Source organism: Fundulus heteroclitus, chromosome 2 (assembly GCF_011125445.2).
Source record: "Fundulus heteroclitus isolate FHET01 chromosome 2, MU-UCD_Fhet_4.1, whole genome shotgun sequence".
NCBI lineage: Eukaryota > Metazoa > Chordata > Actinopteri > Cyprinodontiformes > Fundulidae > Fundulus > Fundulus heteroclitus.
The window spans coordinates 30,761,659-30,782,984 of NC_046362.1; the positions used below are offsets into that span (position 1 = coordinate 30,761,659).

The 21,326-nt window shown below is 42.2% G+C and overlaps 2 protein-coding genes across 3 annotated transcripts in view; both read left to right on the forward strand.

The window, feature by feature from the left end:
• Positions 1 to 318: 318 nt before the first annotated feature.
• LOC118556193 (probable D-lactate dehydrogenase, mitochondrial) lies at positions 319 to 11,489 on the forward strand. 2 transcript variants are annotated; one of them, XM_036124857.1, is made up of 11 exons: positions 337 to 463; positions 2,480 to 2,592; positions 2,718 to 2,859; positions 3,087 to 3,228; positions 4,534 to 4,693; positions 4,770 to 4,969; positions 5,122 to 5,250; positions 5,430 to 5,557; positions 6,321 to 6,411; positions 8,293 to 8,404; positions 10,845 to 11,489. In XM_036124857.1, exons 1-11 carry the CDS (start codon positions 371 to 373, stop codon positions 11,023 to 11,025), a joined length of 1,491 nt encoding a protein of 496 aa, XP_035980750.1. In that variant the 5' UTR covers positions 337 to 370; the 3' UTR covers positions 11,026 to 11,489. The 2 variants fall into 2 exon arrangements, with proteins under 2 accessions (XP_035980755.1, XP_035980750.1); XM_036124862.1 differs by lacking the exons at positions 6,321 to 6,411; positions 8,293 to 8,404; positions 10,845 to 11,489 and adding an exon at positions 5,787 to 6,311 and having other exon boundaries at positions 319 to 463.
• A 7,127-nt stretch (positions 11,490 to 18,616) lies between these two features.
• Positions 18,617 to 21,326, forward strand: part of LOC105929592 (E3 ubiquitin-protein ligase znrf1) — a 62,889-nt gene continuing 60,179 nt past the window's right edge. The window contains exon 1 of the mRNA XM_012867444.3: positions 18,617 to 19,891. Within this exon, the coding sequence (XP_012722898.1) occupies positions 19,498 to 19,891 (394 nt within the window). The 5' untranslated portion in view covers positions 18,617 to 19,497. The remainder of the gene's footprint in view (positions 19,892 to 21,326) is intronic.

Here is a 21,326-nt window from a genome sequence, read left to right on the forward strand (position 1 = left end):
TTGTTGTTAATTGGAGTGGCACAAATACTGTTGAATTGGAACCCAATTAACAGATAACGAATAAGAAATGCAGCCAAATTCAAGAGGCAATTATTTGCAATCCATTTTAATCTCATACACGGGATCTGGCGCATTGGAAGCGGAGTATAAAAACATGAATTAATAGTCTAAAAGTGTGTCATCTTTAAACTTGTTGATTTTTTTTTAGCAGGGTTTAATGAGACAAAAAAAAGTAATCAAGGTGGCGCGGTCTGACTGGTGCTTTATTTTATTTTGAAATCAGTTAGCGGAAGTGTTTGTGTGTTATTTATTATTGTGAGTCAATCAAGCCAGGGGCCGTGCTCCACAGTTAGCACAACGCAGTTTAACGATGTTCTTCGTTATGACACCCAGCCGCAGGCTGCTGTCTCTCCGGCGGAGCCTCGTTCATTGTCGCGGCGTTAGCGTAGAAAACACCGGCAGGGTACGTTGTTACGTTGTTTCGGTTTGTTTTCCGCTCGGTTCAATGGAAGGTCGTGGGCAAAGTGAACACAGGGGGTTAGAGACACAGCTGGAGTTGGAGGCAGTATAGATATCTAAACGAGAAACTGAATATTAATTATTCAGCGTGGTTAATGCATTTGGTGATAAAATATTCTCTCCATTTGTGGACCTAATTTGCGGTTGTTGTTTTTTTTTTTTTTTTCGAGCATTACATTTTGTGAACTATTTAGACAGCTTGCTCTAGTTTTGCCCAGACCTCATACTTTTAACAGCATCAATAATTTCCAGCAAGCAATCTCTCATCCTCAGAAAACAACCTATTGTATCTGCTGCGCGTTTGCTCCTGCCGGCCACCGTAGGCTCAACATGGTAATAATTGGCAACGATTATGTTGGTGAGGCGCGGTTTCGAGTCCCGACCATTGCACATTCGTTTATGAAGCAGCAGAGTTACTGCAATTTTGATATGTAGGCTTTATATTTCATTTGGAAATTGAACTTATCCACCAGCTGTAACCAGCCAATGTCAAAAAATTAAACCTGAACAACATACCAGTAAATTTCAAACCTAATAACACTCTCAGACAAAAATTGGTTCATCCCATAGACAGAACAGCCGAACCACAGCTGAGCGTTGTTGTGTCTGCGGTCCAATGCAGCGAGGTTGACACAGACTCCTACATTAGAGAAACTAAACAACAGCTACATACACACATGGAGCAGCACAGGAGGACCAGCAGCTCGGGGCAGGATTCAGCAGTCCACCTGCTGCACCTGAAGAACAAAGGACACTCTTTTTGATGACAATGATGTCCAGATTTTGGACAGGGAGAATAATAGATGGTTTGAAATATGGTAAATGGCTTGTACATATAGCGCTTTACTTTACAGCCAGTCATTCTCACACACATTCACACCCTGACGGTGGTGAGCTATGTTGGTAGCCACAGCTGCCCTGGGGCAGACTGACAGAAGCGAGGCTGCCATACCTTAGTGAAAAGAGAAAAGCCATCACTAAATAGAGAGAGAGGATTGCGTTTCCAACTCCCCCGAGTGTACAACTCGGTCTTAAAATGTATTCCAAAGAGATTACATCAGCAGTCTCATCATGATTCAGGTGACCAAGTACTCCACTCACACCAAGCAATCGCTTCTAATGTCCCAGGACAGTGATGGTGGGTCATTGATTTGCATCTGACTTAGAATGAACCTAGGAGGATGGGCCTCCATGTCCTTAAAAACAGCAGCGCTACAACAGCAGGTTGCTCAAGTTCGAGACACCAGACCTGACAAATGACCTACTTGAGGAGTTTCAATCAGGCTTCAGAGCTCATCATAACACTGAAACAGCTCTGGTGAAGGTCACTAATGATATTCTCATGGCCTCAGATAATGAACTTGTGTCTGTACTTGTCCTGTTAGATCTCAGTGCTGTATTTGATACAGTTGATCACAATATTCTCCTACAAAGACTTGAGCATACTGTAGGGACTAAGGGGAAAGCATTAGGCAGATTTAAATCTTATCTATTGGACAGATTTCAGTTTTTTCTTCAAACTTTAGGGTCACTTGTGGAGTACCACAGGGTTCAGTCCTTGGACCAATTCTCTTTATTTAATATATATATATATATATATATATATATATATATATATATATATATTATATATATATATATATATATATATATATATATTATATATATATATTATATGCTTCCGATTGGCAAAATTATCAGACAGCATGGGATTAATTTCCACTGTTATGCTGATGACACTCAGCTATATTTATCCATAAATCCTGATGAATTCAATCAATTACTTTGATATATTTCAAGCTTTTATGTGTCTTAATTTTGAAAATGGTGTCTTACACTTAATGAGAACCTAACACAACCTTTTTCTAGAAAATCTGAATATTACATAAGAATTAAAGAAAATATCTTTTAAACACAGATATGAGATATGAAAATGTACTGTGTGTGTGTGTTTGTACAGAAGGCTGCTGTGGACAGGGTTCTCTCTGCATTCAGGTCTATCTGTGGTGAGGATGGCGTCTCTCTGGGTGAAGCCGTCAGAGAGCAACATGGCAAAGATGAATCGGTACACAGGTGAGACGTTCTCTGTTTACTAAACCAAATCGAATGTTACACGCAGCGGCTTAACAAAAATCACGTGTTCTTTTCAGTGAAGGTTTGTGAACGGGTGATAAGAAACTTACGTCGCTTCTCTCTAGATGTCGGCCCCCAGACGTCGTGGTGTTCCCACACTGTGTGGAGGAGGTCAGCGCCCTAGCCAAAGTCTGCCATGACAACAACCTTCCCATCATCCCTTTTGGCACCGGGACCGGTTTGGAGGGAGGGGTCGGTGCTGTGAAGGTGAGAGAATGTCAGTCGATACTTGCACCATGAAGGAAAACCCTAAAAAAATAAAAATAATAGCGGACAAGAAATTAAAATTTCTGTTTTCAAGGTCCCCTTCACTTGTGTTTTGGTTTTAATAATTACATGTAGAACTGTGTTTGAAAGAAATGTGAGAAAAAGTAATTAAACGTGTACAATGTTAAGACAAAAAAATGACCTATCTCTGTAATTTCTTTCTTTAGGGTGGTGTCTGCTTCAGTTTGAGGAACATGGAACAGATCCTGGACCTTCACCCAGAGGACTTTGATGTGACCGTTGAGCCTGGTGTGACCCGGAAAGCCCTTAATTCCCACCTGCGAGACACAGGCCTCTGGTTCCCTGTAGGTCAGTCACACATTTTCCCAGTTTATACTGTTTTTCTTAAAAGGATGAACCACATTTGAATAGTAGCCTGGTAATTACATTCTAACTTCTGCTTGGCTCTATGCTGTTACTGATGTTGGTAAAGCTCTTAGCAAGATTAAAGTTATCTTGAGCGTGTTGTTAAGGGCTGCACGTTGGTAGCACTGTTGTAAGAAGGTCTTGGCTTGGAATACCAGCCTGGGTTTTTTTCTGCATGAAGTTTGCACGTTCTCCCTGTGAATGAGTGAGTCCTGTCTGGGTTCTCCGGCTTCCTCCCACAGTCCAAAAACATGACTCTTTGGTTTATTGGTCTCTCTGAACTGCCCTTAGGTATGACTCTGTGTGTGCACAGTTGTTTGTCCCGTGCTTCTCTATGTTGCCCTGTGACATAGAGACCATCCGAACATCGCAGCAGAAATCGAGACTTATCAGACCAGGCAACGTTTTTCCAATCTTCTATTGTTCAATTTTGGTGAGCCTGTACGAATTGTAGCCTCAGTTTGCTGTTTTTAGATGACCAGGTGTGGTCATCTGCTGCTGTAGCCCATCCGCTTAAACCAGTCTGGCCATTCTTCTCTGACCTCTGGCACCAACGAGGCATTTGTGCCCACAGAACTGCCGCTCACTGGATATTCTCTCTTTTTCAGACCATTCTCTGTAAACTCTAGAGATGGTTGTGTGTGATGGTTTCTTCCCCACTCTGACGCTCCGTTTGAACAGCAGCAGATCGTCTCGACGATGTCTGCAGGCCTGAAGGCATTAAGTTGCTGCCATGTGATTGGCTGATTAGAAATTTGTGTCAACGAGCAGTTGTACAGGTGTACCTAATAAAGTGGCTGGTGAGTGTACGCAAAAGGCACTATGAGACTGATGTCACTGCAGAAATAACACACCCTGCCCTGGCGCAGTTAAACACTGTGAATTCCACACCCTTGATCCCAATACGTATGCACAGTTCATGTCAGTCCATAAATTTGACAGTACTTGGTGTTCAACAAAATCTCTTTTTTTTGCTAACAGTTAGACCTGCATACCTGTCAAGATGAGAAACAGTGTAACAGAAGCTTCAGGTTTTTGTTGCGTACTTAGATTTTGTCTGTTTAATTTTGGCTTGATCTTTGTTTGAATAATAATGACACAGTGGAATCTGTAATGTTTGGTATGCCTGCAGTTGGATTTAAACATTTTCAGAATCTGGTAAATGCCCGATCAAATGCACACAGAGGTCTAAATAATAAGCTGATCACTGGCAGCCTATCAGTCTTGCTCTTTGGTTACTTGTTTCAGATCCTGGAGCCGACGCGTCCCTGTGTGGTATGGCCGCCACCAGTGCGTCAGGGACCAACGCCGTGCGTTACGGGACCATGAGAGAAAACGTCATGAACCTCGAGGTGGTTTTGTCCGATGGAACCGTCATACATACAGCCGGGAAAGGCAGGCGCCCCAGGTACGGCGTCAAGTGTCAGTCACACTCCGGAGCTGTCGCCTGTTGTGCTCGCATTGTCTTAATATTTTGTTTACAGGAAAACCTCTGCAGGGTACAACTTAACAAACCTGTTTGTGGGCTCAGAGGGCACGTTGGGGATTATTACCAAGACGACGTTACGGCTGTACGGCATCCCAGAGGCCATGGTGTCGGCCGTCTGCTCTTTTCCCTCAGTCCAGGCTGCCGTAGACAGCACTGTGCAGATCCTACAGGCTGGAATCCCCATCGCTCGTATCGGTGAGGACAGAACAAGGAAACCGCAAACTGTTTAAAAGTAATGTTTCATGGAAGTGTGAGACGTTGGTTCGTAACGTCGGCCAGTTAAAAGTCTACATCTACAACATATGGAAATGCTCAAATTATTGTGAGGTGTGTTTTTGTGCTTTCAGAGTTCCTGGATGATGTGATGATTGATGCGTGCAACAAGTTCAGCTCCCTGTCCTACCCCGTCGCCCCGACTCTCTTCCTGGAGTTCCACGGCTCAGAACGCAGCCTGGAAGAACAAGTCACCATGGCTGGTGTGTGAACGTAGTAAACGAGAACGTCTTCTCTGACATTTGCTGTTAGTGTCTAGGTTCTCGCAGCTTCAAATGTCCCGTACCGGGCGTCTATAGTGACTGAAAACTGGGGCTGCCCATGTGATGTGATTTAAACGATTAAAACAAAACACTAACGGCCTGCGTGTGTGTTTCTGCAGAGGAGATCACGCAGAGTAACGAAGGGTCAGACTTCCAGTGGGCCCGAGATACTGAAACTAGGAACCGGCTGTGGAAAGCGCGCCATGACGCCTGGTACGCCGCGCAGGCACTCAGGCCGGGCAGCAAGGTAAAACTAAAAGCCGGTTTGGTTTCGTGAAAAAGAAAATGTGATCATGGAAACTGAGCTACTTCACCAGAATCCCCCCCTTGAAAAACAGTTTTGTCTCCATCCCCGCCTGCATAGACATGGGTGGGTCATTTCGGAGAAAAGATAGACTCCCAGGGACACAAACCTTCCTAAAGTGTTTAAAAATTACAGGAACTTTTTTATGACATCAATTAAATTAATTAAACAGGACGGATCCGCACTCCAACAAACAATCGGGTCTGCAGAGAGCATCACTGGGGTGGACCTTCCCTCCATCCAGGAGGTGTGCAGGTCCAGGGTCAGAAAAGGGGCTGCTAACATCTCCACAGACCCCTCACATCCTGCGCACAAATTGTTCAGACGTCTTCACGTCGACGCCACAGAGTGCTGTTTACAAAAAGCAGCCGCCACAGAGACGGTTTCTACCCCAGCGTGTCCATCTGATGAACAGTCAGAGTTCCCAGATCAGTGCCATGCATGTTTGCACCAATCCAACCATGACTTCCTCTTTTATTGAAAATGTTTATATTCATAACGACAAGAAAAGTATTTCCATTTGCTTTTGTTTTTATGTTTTTGGTGTCACTAGGGACCAAAGCTGCGGCAAACTGTTACCACTTCGGGGAGCTTTTGTGTCTCCCTTTATTCGTGGTTTGACTTTTTAAAATCACAACAGACAGCTGCTTCAAGCCAATCCAATACTGTGACCTTATCTTTCTTTTGTGTGTGTGTGTTTTTTAAGGCTTACTCCACAGATGTGTGTGTCCCTCTGTCACGACTTCCTCAGATTATCGTGGAGACGAAGAAGGACCTGCTGGAGAGCAGGCTGACTGGTGAGTGAGGGACATGGGGAAGAACCACTGGTGTTTTAGTGGTTTTGTCAATGCAAAGTGATGTTTATTCAGCGTATTTTAGTTGTATTACTTACTCTATTCTTTTTCACAATTGTCTACTGTTTCGACAACAAACTTTGGTAGATTTTGTGTTAGACCAAAAAAGAAAAAAAAAAGTTGCACATAGTTTTGAAGTAGGAGAAAGTGCTTTTCAAATTGTTTTCTTTTTTACAACTGATTAGGGCTGGACGATAATTCATTAACAATATATATTGGTCGATAGATGTATATCGATGATAGGAAGAAAGGGTCAATAAAAACTTTCCTTCCTTTTGCATTCTATCCATGTTAGTTAATACTACAGTCATTATACCCTCCCAACCAATCACAAACGCAGACCCAAGAACGCTCCGTCACCAAGCTCCGCCCCCTTCAAAGAGTTCAGAGAGCACATGTTCTTTTTTCTTTTTTAAAAACTTGCAGATTTGGTAAAAATTTGGTTGACTAAAAGGTTTAGTTTGTGTGTTCTGTATCTAAAAATAGATCGCTAAACCACAGCATAAAATGGTCAGGGCTGCACTTAATATACATGTTGTTAATTTGTTGATAGTTATTGATATTGTTCAATATGAATTTTATTTTATCTATATGCTTTTTTGTCTACAACTGATCTATGAAATATGTGGCATACATATGTTTTCAGCTTCTCTTTACCAATATCAAAACGTTTTGAAAATGTTTCTCGACTAAAAATCTTTAAAAGTGTGACATCAAAGTGTAATAATCCTTGGAAATGGAAATAGTGAGGTATCCCTCTTATCAATAAACTGCTGGCAGCGCACAGCAACAGGCGGTGGAAGGGTGCTGCTTATTTATTTATTCTTCAAACAGTCAATGAAAACTCTGTTCACTCCAGCACTTCCTTGGGAAACTCATTAAAAAGTCTTATAACCATAAAAAAAGGATCTAAAACAAAATGTTTTTCACATTTTTGAAGCCACAACTGTTTCTAAAATCTTGTTATACCTTGATACATGTAACAGGCCCACGAATAGTGGCGGCAGTATCATTTGGAGATCAGCAATCCTGGAAGAAAACCTGTTTGTCTGCAAAAAGCCTTTCAGCAGCACAACACCAAACATACAACCAGAGCTGTAATGGACTGATTGAGAACAAAGCATATGCTGAGTTTGAATGGTCTAGTCAAAGTCCAGGTCTAAATCTAACTGGAACAATGATGTTTACAGAAGCTTTGCATCCAGACGGACAGAGCTTGAGCTATTTTCCAAAGAATGGGCAATAAATGTCAGTCTCTCTGCAAATTTGTAAAAAATAAAATAAAAATAAACAAAAAATTAAAATCTTAACATTTCACATGTATTCAACTAATTATGTTAGACAAAAGAATCCCAAGAATCATTGAAGGTGACAATATGTGAAAAAGTGCACGTGGTGTGAATACTTAAATACTTAAAGTAATCATACAGTTACTTTCATGGCTTATTAAGTTTTAGATTTCAGGCTTGGAAAATTATTAATTGAACCAGTAAATTAAATCATAACAGTTTAACAGACCTTATCCCACCTTACCTCCATTATATGCAAAAAGTTTGTTTCCAAAGAACCCCGGTTAAACTGTTTTATTCATCCTCTGATTAGAAATCAAAGCTGCTGATAGGATTTATTATTCATTGAAAGCCTTTTGTGTAATTCTAACCCAAATGAATCACATTGTATTTTTTTGTGCGTGTTAAACATGTCTCAGATAAATGACCATGATGAAATCAACAATAGCAAATCCATCTTACATAAATTGTGTCCAAAATAATAAATCCATCGTGCCTTTTTTCGCTTTGTGGAAATAAACATACTCTGTTTCAGGTCCTATTGCAGGTCATGTCGGTGACGGCAACTTCCACTGTCTGATGGTTGTGGATCCAGACGATTTGGACGAGCAGCACCGGGTCCACCTGTTCGCAGAGAGGCTGGCCAGGTAATCTCTCTCTGAGGACTCAACCAAACCCGCAGGCACGCCTACAAACACAGGTGGTCGGAAGTTTGAATTTATTGCAGATTTAACGTACAGATTCCCAAAAATGATGTGAGCACGACAAATTTAGATCTACGCAAGATGAAAATAAAGAAAACTGGTTGGTATCTGCAGAACCAACGGAGGAACCAAGCTTTAAGTCTGTGATGATCTAGAAGAAAATTGATCACGTTTGTCACAGTGAGCCCAGTTTTACGTCATCACAGACTGAGAGAAGCCCCTGCTCCAAGCTTCTTTGAAATTTGGACAGGCCAAACGTCTTATAGAGAAAAGTTTTACGGTCAGACATGACAAAAATATTCAGGTGTTTGGCCATTATGACAAGAGTTATGTTGAAGAAGTCAGGTCAACCTAAGAACACTGACTGTGAAGCATGGTGGTGGCAGCATCAACCTGTGGGTCTGTTTTGCCACCAGTGGTGCTGTTGCATTGCAGAGTTTATGGACTAATCCATATAATCTATAAGGAGACATACATGCAAATTCTTCTGCTTAACCTCAAATGGCAAGGTAATCCCAAATTCATGACAGACTGGTTTTTGAAGTTGTTGAAGCAGACTAACATTACGCTTCTTGAATGTCCTTCGCCCGATTTTAACCTTAACCCTGTTAAATATTTGTGAATCATGATTGAAAGCCGGATTTGTGTCAGAAAACCCTGGAAACTAATTCAATAAACTACAAATTGTACCAAGAGGAGTGGCCGAACATTTCATGTATTCAAAGGGTTAACCAATAGCAACTGACTCAAAATTTATTGAAATATAAACGCAGAATTATGCTAGCAGCTTGGTAGAGAATCACAATCTGAATATTAGCGCAGATGTCTGCATGTATTTGAGTCTATGTGGACTAAAGACAATCCACAATAAACTTCAAGGTACTTGTGTACCAAATTCTTGTTTTTAAATGTCATTGCTGTTGCATGTTGTCCTGTCATTGCTTGGTAAAAGAACTTTAAAATAAATCACGAGTCATTTTTGTAATGCTGTCCATAAACTTCTGACTGGACCGACATTTTATAATCAGAATCTGATTATAAAATAATTAATTGTTCTTTATAACAAATAATTCATTGTTCTTTATAACAGTTCTTTAATCAAGATCCATATAAAGTGCATGTATCTGATGGCTAAATGCCAACACAATTAATGAGACTAATAAGAAGGCTTTGGGACTCAAACAACAGTGAGAGCCATTATCCACCAATGGAGACAGACAAATCTAACAGTAGTGAAGCTTCCCAGGAGTGGCTGGTCTACCAAAATTACTCCAACTCATCAAGGTGGTCACAGTAGAGCCCAGAACAACCTACCCTGTGTCAGTTACATCTGACGGGGCAAACATGGCGTCCCTAGGAGAGATCCTAGGTGAAAACCACTGCTGACCATAAAGAACCTATTTCAAACCTCTCGCATCCTCATCACATCTTGATGATCCAAAAGATGTTTGGAACTTAAAAGTCATGACCTTTTGGAAGGTGCTGCATCTAATTAAAAACCAAGCAGAGCATTTCAGAAAGAGAAAATTATACCTCCAATCAAACATACCATTGGTAGAGTGATGGTCTTGAGCTTTCTTGTTTAGCTTTAAGACCTGGAGAACTTGCTTTTTATTTGATAGAACCGTGAATTCTGCTGTCTAACAGAATCTGCTGAAGGAGAATCTCCAACCACCATTTTATGACCTAAAATTGGGTTGTGGAGCTCGACTAACCTGGCCAACCAGACTGATGATGTGTAGCTCTCTACGTTCTGCACATTATCAGGCTGGGACTGCTCCCACTGAATCTGTTCGGTGAAAGGAGAGACATTCAGCAGAACTCTCCGAGCTGACTGGGTGAAGTGACACCTAGTGCCCGCCTACCAAAGGTTGGTTTTAGCAAATCACGGTATTGAATGAAGATGTCGTAAGCAGGAGGCTGCCGTGTTTATTTTTAGTCCGGCTGTGGGCTCTGCAGCTGCGATGTGATTGGCCCGAACCGGGACAAGATGGATTCTCGTGTGTTTGTGAACCCTGCAAGAATTCAGCTTGCAGGCAAGATTATAGCAGGACAATGATTCAAAGGACACTAGAAAGTCCACCTAAAAATTGCTAAAAAGGGTTTTTATGAGTGGCCTAGTCAAAGTCTGGACTTGAATCTAATCGAGATGCTGCGGCATGAGCTGAAACAAGCTGTTCATGTTAGAAACCCCTCCAGTAGGGTTAAATTAAACCGTTTCATGGAAGAAGAGTGGGACTAAGCTTATAAGATGGACCATCTTGAAAAATAAAATATAAAAAGTGAATCTATGTTTCTTGTTTATATTATTGATAAGTTTCTTGTTTATATTATTGATTGATAATATGTGTAAGTCTCTGAGTTTCTCTTTGTTGTTCTGCAGGCGGGCGTTGGCCCTGGACGGTACTTGTACAGGAGAGCATGGAGTCGGGTTAGGAAAGAGAGCGCTGCTTTGCGAAGAGGTGGGACCTCTGGCCATCCAGGTCATGCAGGGGCTCAAGGACAGCCTCGATCCAAAGAACCTGATGAATCCTGGGAAAATCCTCCTAAACGGAGGGTTCTAAACTGAACTCTTTTTACAGGGATTAGAGCACGACACGAGATTGGAGTGAAAATCTAGTAGGTTGTGAGCGTAGCTGTGCATCAGAAATGCAATTAAAGGAATAAAACATTATGATTTAGTGCCGCCATACTTTCTGTTTGATGCCATGGCGTCTGGAAAACAAAAAGGACAAAAAGTATTGAAGCTATTTTTTAACTTTTGAATGCTTTAAATTATGGAAATGTGACGCAAAATAAACTGTTGTTTGACTTGATTGTATTAATGTTGCTGAGGACATCCAGGAATGCCTTACCGATGTTTGTAGTATGTTAGTACCTTTGTGAATTGTTCAGTTCACTTCTGAAACGGTTTTTAAAAATGTCACACCGGCTTCATATTTTGGTCCTGCTCACTGATGCTTGAAGTTTTCACAAAGTTTTGTTTAATTTGCCAAATAGATTCATTAAACGCAGTGATGTTCTTCAAGCTGTTTTTTTTCTGTTAATTTTGATGATTTTTGTCTCGTAGCGGATGAAACCCCAGAAAATGTGAATATTAGACCAATAAAACAGATATTTAACACAACAACGTTTGCCTTCTCAAATATATTTCCATGTACTACTGTGAAGCATAAACTGTCAGGACTTGGGACTCTTTCTGCATGAGTTACTGCATCAATGCAGCATGGCATGGAGTTCATCTGTACCTCTGCTGAAGTGTTCAGGATGCCGAGGTTGCTTTAATAGAGGCCTTCAGGTCATCTCCGTTGTTTGCTCTGATATCTCTCCTCTTGACAGTGACCCATAGACCATCAATGGACAGTCAAGGATCCTTTAATGAGATATTCCTACTTTTGGCAATTTCTGCAAGTCCCTGCTGGAGAACAAAATCATCATTCTCCATAAAGGTTCCAATGAGTGCACTAAAACCACCTAGTATACGGCTGCTCTGACATTGGACTTCATGAAACACATTGGACAGACACCAGCAGATGACATGGCTCATGAAATCATCACCGAGTGGAAACTTCACATGCGACCTTAATGTGATTCTGCGCCTTTCAACTCTTCCTTCAGACTCCGGGACCTTAGTTTCCAAATGTCATGCACGTTTTATTTGCATCTGAAAAGAGGACTTTGGGCATATATTCCTGTGTATCCCATATGCTCCATACGTCAGTGTGTCGTGGTTCCTAATGCCCTCACTTCAACTCTCAGGCCTCTCCTTGTGAATCTCATCTGGGTTCACAATCTTTTTAAGATTAAGGTTATCCATGTTTTCCTTCCATTTAATTTTCCATTAATATACATGCAAACATCATGCATGGAGGGGGGGGGGGGTCAACTTTCAATGGGCAAGAGGTAGTGATTCAGCTCAGGATCATCCTTGCCTCCTGGAAGTCTGAATCCAAACCCCAAGAGTGGAGTTTGCCTGTGCTGCAGTACTCTGCTCCACCACATGGTGTCAGCATCGCATCCTGTGGGACAAATTCCGTCAGCCATGTGTCTCCCATCACAAGATGCACATAATAAAATCTTATTCCTGCAGCACTGCTTCCTTGGACGTTGGTACGGCAGCTAAATGGACATTAGTAATGAGACAGTTCTAAAAAACAAAACCAGTTTAAGGGCTTTTATATAATCTTTGTGGAATATTGAATTTGTCTCTCAGTTTATAGATAGTTTTTACGACTGATATTGATTTATAAACGCTCCCAGCAGCCGTGCATACAGACAGACATAGATCACTGAATGGACTATCTTGATGAAGTCCTAGGGTACAAATGTCTCCCTAAGAGACATAAAACGTCCTAAATTGAGCATTAAGTGGTACAAATGGACCCAAGAGGAATAAATCAGAATCAGCCACATAGATCAACTATAGAGACATTAATGTCTCAAGCGACTTGTAAACTCAGAGATTAAATTGAATATTTCATTGGAATATGGACAATAGGGTCCCAAAAAGAAATGAAAGTGTGAATTAAGCTGGCCAAAAAAAAAAAAAGATATAAAAAGGACCTTAAAGTTTTTAAAGATGCCATAATAGAAAAAGTTTGAAAAAGATCCACCGTTATCTACTGCAATCACAAAATCAAACCGAAAGATCAGAGGCAGAAAAAAACATTCAGAGACAGACAAAAAACAAGTTTCTAGAATATTTATATTATACATATTTTCTATTTTCTTTTCTTCCAATCAACCCTTTTCCCGAAACCAGATCCAATCAGTTCTGATAAGTTTAAGCAACAGAGAAAATGCAGCAAAGTTCTGACAACTGACCTGAAAGATGCATCCTCCTTCAGCAACAGTATAGTTACAAAATGCAAAGTTTTTTCGTTCTGTAACTGAAGATCTACAGCAGGGGTGTCCAAAGTGCGGCATGAGGGCCATTCTTGTCCCCTGGAATTATTTTGTGTGGCCCCGAACCGCAGTTTAAGAGGTTTTAAAGATTCCTCCGCAGCCTCACTTACTGAGGACCAGGTAATCATGTTTAGGAGGATGCCAATGATTTTATTTTTAATAGAATCCATTTTATTTATGAAGAATCCCATAAAGTCATTACTGCTAAGAGCTAAGGGAATGGATGGATCAAGAACTTAAACAAATTGGGGCCTTGGTACAGGCTTCTGGTAACAAAGTGCCTAAAGACAAAGAGTTCAACATTTGAAGTTTGGAACCTTCTTAATTAAGTCTTAATAATTATTATGTCAGAATGAGGTGGTTTAAACGAGCAAGAAAACTTAACTCTGAAATGATCAGGGACTGGAAGAAAAACTTTCAGTAACCTCCACAAAGCCTAAAAAACCCAGATGTACTTTAAAAAAGATACATGAAAATAACCAAAGGATGATTTCTGCACAACAAAGCAGGATAAATCTATGTTTTTTTTTTTTTCTGTCTTGCTCTTAAATTTACATGACACCCTGCTTGAGCGGATTGTGTTTGGTTTATTTGAGTCTGTGAGTGTGATTACATGCCTGAGCAGCAGAGAGTGGACCATTTATAGGCCTGCTGTTGTTACGGCAGCACAGGACAGATTAACAACTTCTGTGTGACAGCAAGGACTTCACAAAAGCTTACCTTATTGGGTAGGAAACGAAGACAACTGCATGAGCCCTAAATGTCGGGAAACGCTCAGCCTGACGCGTAGAAACCAGAAGATGAGACCAAGAAATTTCAAACCTAACATATGAGCCAGAAAATCAAGTCATGTTGAGGGGGGGGGGCTTATTTTTAGGTTAGTGGGGGAGGGGGTATTATTCCGGTAACCGATCAATAATCACAGAGAGAAAGAGAGCAGAGAGTTATTCACATGTTTCATGTTACAACCACAAACTGCTGTGTATTTTTTTTTAGCACAAAAGGGTTCTGGGTTTGAATCCCAGCCTGGGGTCTTGTGGTTCTATGGATGTGTTGGTTCCCTTTGGGTTTCCTTCCACAGTCCAAAACCATGACTATCAGGTTAATGGGTCTCGCTTAATTGCGCTTAGGTGTTGGTGTGTGAGCAGTGAAGAAGTCCGTGGTCACTCTGGAGCTGCAGAGCCTCATAACTCAGGTATGGAGAACCTGGCAACAAATATGGAATTTAGAAGGTGCTTAGAAGTCCAGTTTACAGCTTGTCACAAGCCGTGCAGAGGATGAAGCCAAAATTTGGAAGAGTGTGATGTGGTCAGATGAGACCAAAATTGATCTTTTTGAGCTTAATGCAAAATGATACATCTGGAACAAAAGCTAATGCTGTTTGTCATCCTGGACACGCCTTCACTGTAATGAAACTTGGTGGTAGCATCATGATTCTGTGGGAACATCTTTGTTTTTGTCATCAGGAACAAGAAAGCTGGTCAGAGATGATGGGAAGGTGGGTGGGGCTAAACACAGGTCCATTCTGGGGGAAAACCCTTCAAGGGCAGCTTCCAGCAGGACGTCAACCTAAACACACAGCCAGAGTGACAGCTGAAGCGTTCAGGTCAAAGTATTTTCAGCATTCAAACGACCCTGTTAACGTCGACACCTAAATCTATTCAGGAATCTGAGGTAAGCCTTGAAAATTGATCTTCTTCATTGGCGCTCTCCATCGTCTTCATTGGCGCTCTCCATCGTGTTTTAAAAAGAAGAACATTTTAATGTTTAGATGTGCAAAGCTGACAGACCCAAAGACTTCTAATGATGGTTCTACAAAGGAAAATAAATTTACGTCAGACTTAAAAAAAACGTAGGCTCCATCCAAATACCTTTAATTATAGCTTCTAGCTCCTTTACCTTAGCCTTTCATTGGGTCAACAGTAAGAACTCTATTGTGGGTAGGAAAGGACATTTGGACTGCTGGAGGTTTTCCTCCCTGTTAAAGGGGAGTTTTCCTCTCCACTGTCACATTATGCATGCTCAGTATGAGGGATTGCTGCAAAGCCATCAGCAATGCAGACGACTGTCCACTGTGGCTCTACGCTCTTTCAGGAGGAGTGAATGCTGCTCGACAATGACCCCATGCTATCTGGTTGGTTTCCTTAGATGGAAAACGTTTTGACCAATCTGCCTGGAGGATTTGACTGAATTTGATTTTGTAACGTGCCTTGAGATGACGTGTTGCCAGTTGACGTAAAATTAATAAAATTTAATTGAAAAATTTAAAATAATTGAATTGGACTGCTGTGCAGATTTCGGACAGAATTTAACTCCATTACGTGATGGAAACGCCCATGGATGATGAATGTCCAATCATACAAAGTGCGCTCTCTTCTCTACGGCCATCTGTGTTAATTTCCGTGGGGTGGGCTGTGCTTATACATCATGTCATGCAAAGGATTGTGGGGTTCCTTATTGTTCCTCAGCGCCAGTAAGGGACATCACGAGGTTCCTATACTAAAGTAGCGGTGAGAGGAAGCATACAGGCTCCTTTTCCTTCCTCCTTCTTCACTGACTGCTCTATTCGGACAGGACTTATCATGGCGACCGCTGGCGCACTTCTTTGGCTAAAGAGCCAAAAAACGTTTTTGGATGGAGCCCTAGTTTTCCTTCTAAAATCATACTTTTAAAATCAGGCACTACTCATTCTTTTATATACTGTAAAATTCAGATAAAACACAATAAAGTTGTAATTGTAATTTGAAATGATGTGAAAATATATTCTTGTGTGAATACTTTTACAAACCCCTATGATAAATAACGTAAGGATTTGAGCTTCATGAATGAGATCATTGTTTGTTTCTCTTGTCTGATTGAGTTTTTTTTTTCTCAGACAGGCTTTTCCTTTAACCTCAGGGCTTAAAAATTCTAAACAAAATCTAATAGTTTTATTTGTTTACTGTTTTTACCAGAAATCTACAGTCTGTTAGGCATCAATAAGTCAATCTGTTTGTTGTTGCATCAACAAACATTGTTTAGTGTTGATGAGACTGAATAATTGTTCGGTAGCTGAAGTACTTGTTAAATGCAGCCCTGTGGACAGTAATTACTCAAGGACCAGAATGGATATCAAATTAATTATTGATGATGATGATTATATTTATCTCAAAAGGGAGAATGCACATTACAGAACATGCCAGAATTAGCCATGAAGGCTAGTTCCCATGCAGTCCCTCAGGTACAAAATAGTTCCATCACAAAATTAGCAACATTTTAAAGTAAGAATAAATGCATTAAAATAAATTAAAAAATCAGATAGCATACATTAAAAAGGCTAAAAAAAAATCCATGAAACACAATAACAGCAAATAAATACAGTGCGGAAAATACATGAAGATACAAAACAGATACAAGAATCCCATGACTGATTGTCCAGGAGCCGTGATTTTAAGCTTGTGGAGAATTATTTCATATTTTCTCTTGTTTTCTCGTATTTTATTTCAGTCATGAGAGGCTTTCACTGAACCGAACTGAACCGAACGTACTTCGTCTAAAAGGTGCAGCAAGGTCTCCTCTAACAGCAGCTGTGGTCTAAGAAGCACTTATCAACGACGACCTGACAGGGAGGAGGTTTAAAACTGTCCAAGACTTTAAAGACCAGACAGAAATGTGCAAACATGGCAACAGAGGATATTAAAAATATCGCAGCAATGATATTTGCTATTTTATTTAAGGTATTTATTGTCTGTTTGTACAGTATCTCTACAGGCTTCAGGGTCGATGAGTTGGCCTTCCCCCTTAGCTTCTTAAACTGTATGTTATGTGAGAAGAAAAAAATCTACGTATTCCTGAATATCTTTGCAACAGCGTGAATGTCTTGTAAACCTAAATTTTGCAAAGTCAGACTTAAGTGTGTATGTTTTCTTCTTAACATGAGGTTTGACTCTTACAAATTTGTATCAAACACAACCCCAGATGCTTAAACTGACCAATGTGATCATCACTGAAATTAAACGTGTCTGGGCCAGGGATTTTAAAATAAAACTTCACACAAATGTTGAGAGAAGAGTATGGGAGGTCAAACCTATAGGATTTGCTGATATTGTGGACATTCATACCTTAAAGGCTTTTGTGTTTTTAACACCACAATATACCCTGCATTATAGTAATTATAGTAACTTATACATAATGGCAGCATGACAAAAAAAACGTACATAACAACAAATGCAACAAAATAGATCCAATCAAGGTCAGTAAAACTCAAAACAAACACAGCTAGAATATCAAGCTTCATTGCCACATATTCTCCGTAAGACACATGTCTGAGCCACATGAAACTTTGATCCAAATCCTTCCATTAAAGCTCTGGTTGTTTAGACCAGTTGTTGTGCTGGAAGCTGGAACCTCTGATCCAGGTTCAAGCCTTTTACAGCTTTTAAAAGGTTTTCTTTCCTGACCGGCCTGTATTTAGCATGCCACCACTATGTTTTTCACTCCATCTGAGGTGCTTTGGCATGACTTTAAATAGCCCATTCATGCTGGAAAACACTCCGATGTGGCCAAATGAAAACAGTTCTGCAGAGACCGGAGGGCCGAAGTTCGATTGCACCAAAGTAAAAGACCAGTGCCAATTCTTGGTGCCAAGGGTGGAACAAGATTGAGAATACTTTTATCCATTGGGCCAGGTTTGTTCAGATAGCTTTTCCCCTTTAACCAATGAAATCGCAAATTGAAAAAGGCCTTTTTCTTTAGCATTTTTTCCCTCAAATACTAAAGTTTGCTTCATGGTCTGAATCACAAGTGTTAAAAAAAGTAAAAAAATAAATAAAAAAAAAGAGAAAGAGAAAAAAGGTCCTGAAATGACTTTAGGGATGAAGTTAGGGATTTTGTGGCTGAGGAAGCACCCCAGGGTTCTAATGGGCCCCATCTGGCCACCCCATTGAGAACTTGGAGGCCCCGTCTGATTTAGCCCTAATACCTTTGAACTTGTTGACTTAACAGGAAGCAGATTAAATTGAAGAAGTAATAAAGGCTTTACTTGGAGGACCAAGCCAATTGCGCATCTTATCACTTTCTTCTGTCAAAGACTGATGCACAAGAACGGGACCCACTCACCTTCAGCTACCTGCTGGCCTCACCACACCTGTCACAGGTTATCCTGAAACGCCCCCTGTCTGATCCACAAGATCACCCCCCCTCCCCTCCCCTCCCCTCCCCTACCTCCTTCCCACCCCACACGCAGAGAAATCCAGGCCAATCCCATGCTGAGGAATTAAAACAAAGTGTCGCTGCACAGTCTGTCTGTGTTTATGATCCGAGCTTGCGCACTGAGCGCGTCCATTGTCTAGCCAGGAGCAGGAGCAGCAGCGGCGGCGGCGGCGAGGAGCGGAGAGGAGCGCCCGATCTGAGCGCAGGGGAGCGGCTTCACTGTGACCCCGATCTCCGGGGAGGGGGGGTAGGAGGAGGAGGAGGAAAAAAAAAAAAAAAGTGTCCTCTGGTTGGAGCTTACCGGACCGGACCAGCGCTCGGTGACGACGTCATTTCTTTCCAAGACAGACCCGTCTTTTATTTATTTTTTTTTACCCCCCTTTCTTCTTTCTGGCGATCAGACAGACAGCAACAGTTGTCACGATGTCTGAGATCAGATGAGTGGAGAGCGGCGGAGCAACCACTGCGGCGCTCCTGCGATCCGGACCGGCCGGAGCGATTCAGCCGTGTGAGGCAGCCGGGACGTGCCGCTGGGGAGCGGCGCGCATCTGTTTAACCTTGCGCGGGCTGGGTTCGGCTCGGCGCGGCGCGGCGCGGCGCGGCTCGGCTCGGCTCGGCGGCCACCTACCTACCTCCGCTTGTGTCGAGCTTATTGATTTTGACCGCGTCCTGAGCGTTTGTCTGCGGCTGAGGTGAATCCAGGCGTCAGGGCTGGCTCATGCTCCGCGCGGCGGGGGAACGGACTGTTGCGTCTGCAGAGAGTCAGAGCTGACGAGCCTGCCGAGACACACGGACAGACAGGCGGGGAGACAGGCAGGCAGGCAGGCCGAGAGACAGACAGGAGCGAGGGGAGGGAAGGGGGGGCGCAGCCTGTTTGGGCTCTCTCGACCCTTTGCGGATCGAGCCACCCAGAACCCCCACCCATTTCTCTCCCGCTTTGGATGGGGGGAAAGCAGAGCACGGCAGGGCGGCCCCGGGGTGCTTTTCCCGGCGTCTCTTCGGATGACAGCGCGGTGCCACCCTCGGCCCACTTTGGCCACTACCGGCCGAGCGGCACCATGGGCCTGCGGAGCCGCTCGGTGAGCTCCGTGGCCGGGATGGGCATCGACCACAGCTCCGCCGTGCCCTTCGGCTTCTACACCCCCAGAGGAACGGACTCGGACCGAGCCGGAGGGGGTTCCGGGGGCACTACGGCGGCCCCCCACGGAACCGGCTACCAGGACACTGGGGGCGGCGGACATCACACGGACGGGGTGCTCTATTTGGGGTCCCGGGGGTCGCTGGCTGACACCTTACCCCTGCACATTGCACCCCGCTGGTTCAGCGCGCACAGCGGTAAGATCTGCCGCACAGACACGCATCGATTCACACAGAGACGCGCACCTACCCGGCCCACTTGATCACAAAGGTGGACATAGAAAGTTTTTACGGGTGGCACACAGAAAGAAAAATTAATGCCACAAGAAAATGTTTAGACAGTTGGCATACATTTATATAAATAGAAAGTTAAGTAATTGCACACAGAATAAAAAAAACACTACTTTAGTGGAAAGGAATGGGCATTTTGAAATAGCCCACACAGTAAAGGACAAAAAATAACACAGTATTAGACTGAAAGTTTAAACTGAAACTCCTGTTAAACTCATATTTCATACAAATACGCATAGACCGTCAGAACATTGGGGAATGGCTGGGGATACAAGCTATAAAGTGTTTAAAGGGTGACTAAAAGTGGGCCACTTAAGAAATGTTGGAGTGGCTCATCAAACTGGAAAGGTATGTTGAATTGTTAGAGTTTTATTGTACGGTCATCCTTAGATTCATGAAGTAAAAAATAATAATAAAATAAATAAATATACTTCCATGGTTATGCAGGATGGGCACTGCTTTGAAAAACAACAGGCGAAGTGAAGCAGTTGTAAATGTCCTCCCCTCGCTTTTACCTGCTGCTCAGAAACACCAATGCTTTGCTATTAAATTTCCCTCAGTTAAAGAAAAAAGGGTTTTACTCAGAAATCTGCTTCCTTTCCCACCATCAGCAGGACACACATTTTGATAAACATAATCTTATCCCCTCTGCAGTTTTTTTGTCTTTAAGTGAAACCACTGAAATACCCAGATGAATGCTCTGTTCACAAGTCATATCGGCGTCTAGCCGGAAAAAAAAGGGTGTGCTCCATCTTGACTGTCACCGCTGCACCATCTGCATAGGTCATTCCTTGTTGTGTGAAATGACACTAATAAGCCTCTTGCCAAATCTGGCTGAGTCAATTAGCCGTGCGATTAGAGTGGAAGGAGGGCGGAGAGGGATGGATGAAGGCGAGGCTGGAGAACCGAGGGCTGAGAGCGTTGTTCCCGCTCACTAATCTTCAGCTCACTTATCGCCACAATATGTCTCTGTTTTTGACCGAGCACACCTGTGCAGACTCGAATATAGGCCTACACCTGCACAGGGTAGCCCTCATCTTACCTTACAGGTAGATGGACAGCGGCTGATCCTTAAATATAAAGTTCATTCAGAGGTATTTATAGCCGTTGACTATTTTTCTCAATTTGCTCAGTCACAACCACACAGTTCAATGCATTTTGATGGTGTTTTGTGTGGTAAATCAATGGTAAGGAGTGCAAAGTGGAAGGAAAATTATATGTTTAAAAAAAAAAAAAAGGGTGTACAAAAAATAAATAACAATGGGCTGTGCATACTTCCTTTAACCTGACACCCATAAATATAAATCCAGTGCAGACTATTTTCTTTTGTAGTCACGTAAAA

Bases quoted from the DNA above. Each gene is read 5' to 3' on its own strand.
- LOC118556193 (XM_036124857.1), top strand. From the start codon at position 371: ATGTTCTTCGTTATGACACCCAGCCGCAGGCTGCTGTCTCTCCGGCGG. The intron at 2,860-3,086 runs GTGAGAGAATGT...TTCTTTCTTTAG, and splicing joins GAGGGGTCGGTGCTGTGAAG to GGTGGTGTCTGCTTCAGTTT. The intron at 8,405-10,844 runs GTAATCTCTCTC...GTTGTTCTGCAG, and splicing joins TTCGCAGAGAGGCTGGCCAG to GCGGGCGTTGGCCCTGGACG.